The 9073-nt window shown below is 50.7% G+C and overlaps 1 protein-coding gene across 1 annotated transcript; it reads left to right on the forward strand.

Moving 5' to 3' along the window:
* Nucleotides 1-618: 618 nt before the first annotated feature.
* GUCA1A (guanylate cyclase activator 1A) lies at nt 619-4459 on the forward strand. The gene is made up of 4 exons (XM_027695366.1): nt 619-816; nt 2915-3064; nt 3611-3701; nt 4056-4459. The coding sequence occupies exons 1-4, from the start codon at nt 619-621 to the stop codon at nt 4211-4213; spliced, it is 597 nt and encodes a 198-aa protein (XP_027551167.1). The 3' UTR covers nt 4214-4459.
* The last annotated feature ends 4614 nt before the right edge of the window (nt 4460-9073 follow it).

Below are 9073 nucleotides of genomic sequence, written 5' to 3' on the forward strand. Positions count from 1 at the left end.
TACTTCCCCCTCCCTGAATTTCAGGCTCTAGAGCCCTGTCTGGAATCCTCTGGCAGATCAAGCTGAAGGGAAACCAAAAAGGCAGTAACAGCACAGAGAATTCTGAGTGGTTTTCTCTCTTTCTTCTTACTCTGATTTTGGTGTAAAACTTATTTTTCATGTGACGTTCCCCCCCCCCCCCGGAATGATAAATGAAGTGGATTAAGAGATTAGATCATCAAGGAGAAAATTCCACCTCCTAATCTCCTGCTGGGCCTGTAATCTGCAAGACTTCCCCATTTTACCTCTTTTCTATTTTAACCCTGAACTCTTAATGCCTGGCAGGAGCCCGTCACCCCCCTGAGCCTCATTGGCTGGGCAGGGATTTGCTGGGTACTTAAATGTCACCCTCTTGCCCAAAGAGGGTTTTGTGCTTTTGAGTTTTCCCGGGAGGACGTCGTGTCTTCTGCATCCACCACCAACACAGAATTGGCACAGCCCTCGCACCAGGCAGCTGGTTCTCCCTGATACTGTGACCCCTGCAGTGCTGGGAGCATCTGGACTTCGAAGGCAAGAAGCAGAACTTTGAGAATTTTTTTTTCTCAGGCTTCACAAAACCTCCTTTTTTTTGGTGCGGAGATGGGGAACATGGACGGGAAAACCGTGGAGGAGCTCAGCACCACCGAGTGCCACCAGTGGTATAAGAAGTTCATGACGGAGTGTCCTTCTGGCCAGCTCACCCTCTACGAGTTCAAACAGTTTTTTGGCTTGAAAAACCTGAGTCCTTCAGCAAACAAATACGTTGAGCAAATGTTTGAGACGTTTGACTTCAATAAGGTAAATATTGTCCTTCCCGCTCAGCTGCGCTGGGATGGGCCGTGCTCTGCTCCCTGTGATCCCCCGCAGTGTGTTTGGGTGTGTGTGAGATATAGAAACTGTCCTGAGTATGCACAGCCTGATTTTCTGTGGCCTCATAAATTGCAAAATCAGTTCTGGGAGGTGAAAAATGCCAGCAAAAAACTCTTCACCCGCTGCCTGTTCTGCCAGAAAGCAGACTCCTCCCAGAGCTGATATTTTCCTTTTGATTTTAAGTGATTAAAACAGTGGGGTTTTATCTGGCAGGCTGTGATCCCTTTAAAATGAAGTGCCCTTTAATCCTTAAGTATCAAATGTTGTGACAGTAAGGAACGAGTGGTGTGAGAACAAGGGCTGCATTCATGCAGAGACAGCGAGTTCCCAAGCCACGAGCCACAGTTTACAGAACAGATCGGGTCTGTTTTGCATTGCTTTAAATAATAAATGGATTAGTTTCATTGATTTTTTTTTGCCATGTGCTCTGTCCCCTGTGATAAGGAGCTCAGGTCCTTTGTTCCCTGTGGGGAGGGAGGCTTTGCTCCTTGGGCTGTTGCTGTGCTGGACCCCCAGAACGGGGCAGTCCTGGAGCACCTGCACATGTTTGGGAGTGCTGCCAGAAAAGCAGCTGGATGCTGAGTCTCTGAGAGGAAACAACATCCTCCTTTACTTGCAAATGATTTGAAATTGCGCCTCCTGTGAGATGAGGAATATGTTTTACGGCAACTCAAAGGCTTTAATGGCCTTAATCCCATTGAAAAAAATGCAAATCAGGCCCCAAATCCTTCAGGTGTTTGCTTGAGCCTTGGCCTTTACCTTGCTCACTGCCCCGTGTTTCAATGCATGCCTAAAAAGGGAATTGATGCACTGGAAATCCTGCTGGGAATGGGGCTTAGCAGCTATTTATACCTAATCTGGCTCCTGCAGCAGTGGGATAAAGCAGATGATCTCCTCCTGAACCGGCCCGGCGGAGCCGTGGCTTTGTTCATTGACAAAACCCTGGCTTATGCTCTAATGAACTGTCCCTGGTTGGCAGTATGGAATCATGGAATCATTAGGCCTGGAAAAGACCTCTCTAAGATTATCAAGTGCAACCCTTCACCCAGCTCCTCCATGTCACCACTAAACCACATCCCCAGGTGCCACATCCTTTTGAGCACTTCCAGGGACGTCCCACGTGCCATTTTCCTTCCAAGTGCCGTGGCAGTGCTCTGTGGTGGGCAGGAGGCATTTCAGCAAAGCTTACAGGAGCTGTGAACATCATGGGCAGTGTCTGGTGGCCTGTGAGCTCATCCCAGCAGCTCTGCAGTGATCCATAGCCCTGGGAGCGGGCCCTCTGTGGGTCCAGCTGAAGGTCCCCTAATGCCATGGCAGGAGCTGGAGGTGGGCAAACACCTCGGAGGAAAGTCAAAGATAAAACTGTTTGTGCTTTTGACGTGACCAAATGTGAGGCAAATACAGAACTGGCACAGGGACAGGGCAGCACCTAGGCCCACATGTCACCAACATGCTGAGGTGACTCCTGATGTTATTCCTCTCCGGGATTTTTTCATCCAAGACCCCCTTGCAGCAGAAAAGAGCTGTAGGTGTGTGCAGGCAGGATGAGGTTGCGTAATCCATCAGGACTCATCTGCATAAGCCTCTGCCTCTTTGACCCCTGAATTACCACTGCTTTGCATAAAGAGATTCCCTGAGCACAGGCTTTGGAGGCTTCCTTAGTGCCCAAGCCAGGAACACCCACCGAGCTCATTCCTTCCCAACAAATAACGAGTTCATTCCTTCCCAACAAATAACGGTCTGAGGTTGGGTTTGATGATCTTGGAGGCCTTTTCTAACTTCAGTGATTCTCTAATTCTGTAATGGCTCTGCACAGATTGAGATGGAGCCTTGGCTTTAACCACTGGGCATGCAGGGGACCCACACCCCCCTGCCCTCTGCTGTGCTTCACAAGCCCCTGTCTCAAGGTGGAGGCCACCAGTGGGGACCAGTTCCAGCGGGGACCTCCAGAAGTGACCAGGAAAATCACATATTGCCTGATTCTCTGCTTGTAATCTCATTTTGGCTTCTAACCTTCTGCTTTCAGGATGGCTACATAGATTTTATGGAATATGTGGCAGCTCTGAGCCTGGTCCTGAAAGGGAAGGTGGACCAGAAGCTGCGGTGGTACTTCAAGCTCTATGATGTGGACGGGAACGGCTGCATTGACCGGGGAGAGCTGCTGAACATCATCAAAGTGAGTGGGCTCAGCTTTTCCATTTCTGTCACAGGTGGTCATTACAGGCAGGTAGACAGAAAGGTTGTAAGAGGAACATTCCAACCCAGCTAATTCCATGGTAAATTAGTAGGCACTGGCCAAACCTGCTGCTTGTCCTCTGCCAGTCCTCCCTGGTGGACCTGCCTCCAACATCCCACACCTCCCATGGCATCTGCACACCCTGACACACAGCAGCCCCTGGTCTTCTCCTGGCTGTTTAACCCCATCCACTAAAACTTGGACTGAGATAAGCACTTGAATTTAATCTAAGGGTTTTCAGAGGTGAGCAGCTCCTGGTTTATCCCAGCATGCCCACTGAATCTTGTAAAGCGTTGACTGCCTTTGGAAGTGATTTTAAACTCCAGTTTTTTTAGACAAGACTTATTGCTTTCAAAACCTAACTGCCTGCAAAATAGTTTAGCCTCCCATGGTCTCTGGTGTCTCAGGTCCCGTGGCCACTTGTGCTGATGGATACACAACCTGCACAGCACTCAGTAATTCCCTTGTGCCCTTCGTTCCCTCCAGGCCATTCGAGCCATCAACCGCTGCAACGAAACGATGTCGGCTGAGGAGTTCACAGACATGGTGTTCGACAAAATCGATATAAATGGAGATGGTGAGGAACTTCCCTAAGCAATTCCAATGCTCCCACCTTCCCCCTTACCTGCCAGAGCAATTCCAGGTGCTGGGTGTCCCAAAACACCGGGATATGGGGAGAGCTGGCAGAAGGTGGGTCTCCGTGAGGGTTGAGCTCCCCATCCCCTCTGTGGGCTGCAGCTGGCCCAAGGGGACACTGCAAACTGCCCCTTGTCCTACTGGCAGGGTGGGGATCTGTGGTGGGATTTGGGGTGCACAACACGCATATTTAAGACCCCAAATTTAGAGTCTGTATAACTCCTGGGGGGGCTGCTGTGACACCATCAGAGAGGCTGCAGGATCTTACAGCCCCTTTGTGAACGTGCTCCCGCAGGTGAGCTCTCCCTGGAAGAGTTCATGGAGGGCGTGCAGAAGGATGAAATGCTGCTGGACACCCTCACCCGCAGCCTGGACCTGACCCACATCGTCCGGTTGATCCAGAACGACGGGAAGAACCCGCACGAGCTGGAGGAGGCAGCGGCTGAGAAGTAACCTCCCGGGACGCTTTCCCTGCGCCTCCACTTTTCCCCCCTTGCATTATTAACTCGTGTCGTGGTTGTGGGAGCTGGTGAACTGTCCCAGTGCCAGTGTGTGGCCACAGACTACCCTGTTAGTGCAGGGACCAGGACCTGCTCCGAAGGTGCCGCTCCCCCCGCAGATGGTTTGGAGGAGCCTGGGCGGCCCTGCCTGGTGCAAGAGGAAAAGCTGCTGCAAGGAGGGGATGTGGACACATGGAAAACACACGCCCCACCCCGGATTGCCACGGGCCTTGAGCTGTGCAGGGGCCTCTGGACGTTGCTGTTGAGCAGAGTGGGGGGACAATGTCACCTCCCCAGGCAGGGGAGCAGCACGAGGGTGTGCAGCCTGAGAACACACAGACAGCGCCTCAAAATTTAGGCTGTGGCCAACACCAGCCTCTGCAGCCTTGGCAGGGGACAAACCCCAGCACTTGGCCCCAGTGTGAGGGGTCCTAGAAAAGCAAAACTAAACCTTCTCCTCCCGTTTATATTTCCAGAGCAAGCAGTCACCGTTTTTGGTCACCTGTTCTTTGATTTATTATTAGCAATGATTAGTGATAACGTAAGGTAAAAACATTTACGAGCTAGAAAAAGGGGAGGGGTGAATGCAGTGGCTTTTCTTTGTTTAAAAGCATTAAAAACATCGAATGGTGCCTTTTTTTAACAACCACCTGGACTTTAAGGGCATTTTTCTCCTTGAAGTGTCTGGAAGTAATAAGTACTTCCAGATAAGTAGAACCAGATATAAGTACTGCAACAGCAGTAACCTGAGAAGGAGAAGCTTTGCACGTTTGTAGGAATATTCCTGCAGGTTTTACCACCTGGACAGCAAAATCAAACTGCCCTGTGAGTTAGACTTGAGCATCAAGGTGGTTTTAACCCCATTTTGGAGGGGTGGGTGAGCTGCTAGAGGCGGGCGAGCTGCAGCGCCCGCGCCACGAGCATCCGCGAGTACCCGAGCCTGGGTACCATCACCTCTGACATGGGATCACGTACAGTCCCCCACGGAATAAAAAACCCCTTCTCAGAGCACCCTGGGGCCCAGCAGCCTCATGCCACGAGCAGGGGCTGCCCCCAGGACCCCGCACACGCACAAGGGCGGCTGCGGGAGCGGCGGCCTCGCCCCAGCCCACCCCTCATCCCTGAGCCGGGGCTGAGCCTTGGCTGCTCCCGGAGAGGAGCTTCCTCCTCTGATGGGAGCAAGTTTCAGGCGTGGTGAGGCAATACAGGACACCAGGAAGGGTTTCTTGCCCAGCTGAAAGTCTTGTTATTTAGCACTGGGTGTTTGTAACCCGTAAGCAACTTCCTGACCATTTTTCCTGTGCGTCTTGTTCACTGGGCAGTGTTTTGCCTGGAAGCTTTCGTGCTTCCAGTCTTGTAGTGAACTAATAAAGATGCTTTACAACATTATTCTGGGTTGTGCTTCTTCTCTCTTTCAATCAATCCTTCTGTTTCCAGCGGGACAGATTAACTGGCTCATGCAAGTGCAAAAACCCTTGGTTTGACTTTTATTAAAACAGTTCTTTTACAAGAACAGCACAAGCTGTGGGGAGAGGTCTGATTTCTTCAGGATCAATGTAGAAAAGGAGCTGCTCCCAGGTTCTTGCATCCCATGGGTGCTGCCTGCTCTTCTGAACCTCACATGCATCAAGTCAGGCAGTTTTACCTTTAATAAAACCCTTAATAAAACCTTTAGTAAAGCCACCACCCCCTGGGTAGTCCTACATCTGTTTCTTCCAGAGCTCTGCTTTACACACCCACATTTCCAGGCACATCGTTTCCCTCCCTTCATTGCAGCCCCACAACTCCCTCCTGGCCTGTTTTCCACCCAAACAGACCAGCAGGTTCAGGCTCTGGGGTTGTTGTCAGGCACAGAAACACACCATGGAAAGGAGCCCTTTGATGGGCCAACCTGTCCACTCACACCAGTGCAAGAGAGAGAAGCTGCAACTGGTTATTAAAGGTGGGCTGAGCTGTTTACTCAGTGTGTAACACTCCTTCTTGCAGCACAATTAACTCCCCCACAAATGACCAGCACAAAACTTACAGCACTTTGGCTTTAGAACAGCACAAGGAGGGAGCTGAGCTGAGCTCCAGTGCCTCCTGTGCTTCCTTCAGTCCCTCCTCTGCACCCAAAAAGCAGCTCTGACAAGCCCAAATTCTATTTATAAAGACAAAGTTATTCTAAAAAGGCTGTGTCAGGACTGCCAGCAGGCCAAAGACACCTTTCAAACCTCAGTGTCTCTGTTCCAAAGGATGTTTTTTCAGCCTCTAAGAAAGCAAATAAGAAATAATTAGAAACTAATGCAGTGACTCTCCTGGCCCCAGCTCATGCATAAATCATTTATTTCCAAATAGTGGTGGCTGTTGAGGTGCCACAGGCACATTGCTCACCCCTGTGACAATACCCCTGGTGCTGGGAGGCAGGGGGAGTGTGGGGGAGGATTTTTTGGGAGGGATGGGCCTGGGAGGCTGCACGGCCACACTGCAGGTCTGACCCCAGGTCCCAGCTCTGCCTCTGCTTTGGGGTGACCCGGGACCAGACCCTGGAGCCAGGTTTGTTCAGAAGAGCTGCAGCTGCACTAAAATTATAGAGTTATAGAACAGTTTGGGTTGGAAGGGATGTTTAAAGGTCATCTAGTCCGACTCCCCTGCGATGAGGTGGGCACAGAATGATGGAATCATTAAGGTTGGAAAAGACCTCCGGGATCATCGGCTCCACCCTGTGCCTGATCCTCACCTTGTCCCCCAGCCCAGAGCTCCGAGTGCCACATCCAGGCTTTCCTTGGACACCTCCAGGGACGGGGACTGCACCACCTCCCCGGGCAGCCCCTTGCAATGCTTGAAAAACTCCCTTCCACTATCCCAGGTTGCTCCAAGCCCTGTCCAACCTGGCCTTGGACACTTCCAGGGAGGGGGCAGCTCCCGGGGCAGCTCCCGGGGCAGCCTGTGAACGCTCACAGTAAAGAATTCCTCCCTGATATCCCCTCTGAGTCTCTCCCGTGTCAGTTCGCAGCCGTTCCCGCCTGTCCTGTCCCTGCCTGTCCCGAGCAAACCCTCCCCATCCCTGTTTTTTGGGAGCCCTTTGGACACTCCCCGAGTCCCGCTCCCGTGTCCGGCAGCGCCCCCTGCCGGCTCCATCGGGAATCCCGGGAATCCGCCGGGATGGGCCCGACCCATCCCAAAATCAGAGGGAAAGGCGATGATGAGCTCAAACGGCAGAAACATCCCCTTGTGTATCCTCGAGAGGTGGGGCGGGAGACCTAAAAGGCAAAGAAGTGACACAAAACTCGCTCTCAGACTTCCAAAGATCCTTTTTCCACTGCATATTGCTGATCCAGTGTTCCTGCAGCACACCCCTGATCCCAGAACACCAGCAGGCTGCCTTAAATACAGGATATCTGAGGGTGATGCGTTTGAGATACTTTCTAAAGTTCTGAGGAGCTTTTTCCTTTGAAGAAAAGGAAGAACAGAAAGAAGAGAAAGGAAAGGAGAAGGAAGGATAATAGGGAAAAGGAAGGAAGGGAGAGAGAGAGAGAAAGGAGAAAGGGAGAAAGAAAGGGAGAAAGAGAGAAGGAAGGAAAGGAAGAAAGGAAGGGAGGGAGAGAGAGGGAAAGAAAGAAAAAGAAAGGAAAGAAGGAAGGAACGAGGGAAAGAAGGAAGGAAGGAAAGACAGAAAGGAAAGAAAGAAATGAAGAAAGGAAGGAAGAAAGGAAGAAAGGAAGAGAAAGAAAGAAAGGAAGGAAGAAAGGAAGAGAAAGAAAGACAGAAAGAAAGAAAGACAGAAAAGAAAGAGGGAAATTAATTTTAAGGAATTTTTCCATACTGGCAGAGCTGCACACAGGTGCTTTGGGAATGGCCTGGACACAAGCCTTCCCTCTGGGCAGCCACTGAGCCCCAGCTGCCCAGGGATGAGCCTCCCCTCTCTGAACATCATTTTAGGGACCCAGAGCCTGCCTAAGCACAGAGGTGGGTGCAATGATCCTCTTTCCCTCTCAGCCTTTTATTTCTGCTGCTCAGAAATGCATCTTCCAGAGTATTTTAGGATGTGAGGCCTCCTTGGCTCCTGCTCCCTCTTCCCTTCTACAACAGCCTCATCTCCAGCTTTCTAACCTGACTGTTCCACCTTGAATCCTGCCCAACTTCAGGGGGCATCAAGCATGGGAGCAGATGGTAGCCCAGAAAAATCACATGGCATTTGCCTTTTCCAAGCCATCCTGCTTCCAAATTTAGCCCCGAAAGAAATCCGATCAGCCAAATCCAATTCTAGCTGGGCTGTAAGTCTGGAAAACGGATTATGCAGAGTGCCTGACATCAACAGCTTGCTGCAAATGTTGGGTTGAGTTTGGGAAGAGATCAGAGTGTTTATACCTATGGATTTAAAAATAGCACTAAGACCAAAGCAGCCTGTGATTCCTTGACAAAAGATTACACAATCAGTAAGAGGGACAATTTTCCACTGGGTTATGCCAGCACTGACACGACTATATCCACTTTGTCCATCCCAGATCTGCCCAGGCCAGAGGAGCTGGAAACATCCAGCTCCTGAGCCCTAAATTCCTCAGGGTTCCTGCTTCAGTCCTGGCAGGGTCACAGTGGGGGCATCTGCAGCACTGGCAGCTCACTTTATTTTAAGCACCCATTTCAAATTCCATTGAGAAATATCATTTTTTTTACTCATATTGTTGTGCTTTTTGCTGTCATCACATGAAAGTTAAACAGAAGAGACTCATTCCCTGCTCTGCCTCTGCAAAAGCGTCGTCATCTCTGCCTTATCTCTGTCTTTTACCAACACCTCCCCTAAATTCAATATATCATTCTCACAGGCTACAGT

This window comes from Neopelma chrysocephalum, unplaced genomic scaffold (genome assembly GCF_003984885.1).
Source record: "Neopelma chrysocephalum unplaced genomic scaffold, ASM398488v2 Primary Assembly neopelma1_100, whole genome shotgun sequence".
NCBI lineage: Eukaryota > Metazoa > Chordata > Aves > Passeriformes > Pipridae > Neopelma > Neopelma chrysocephalum.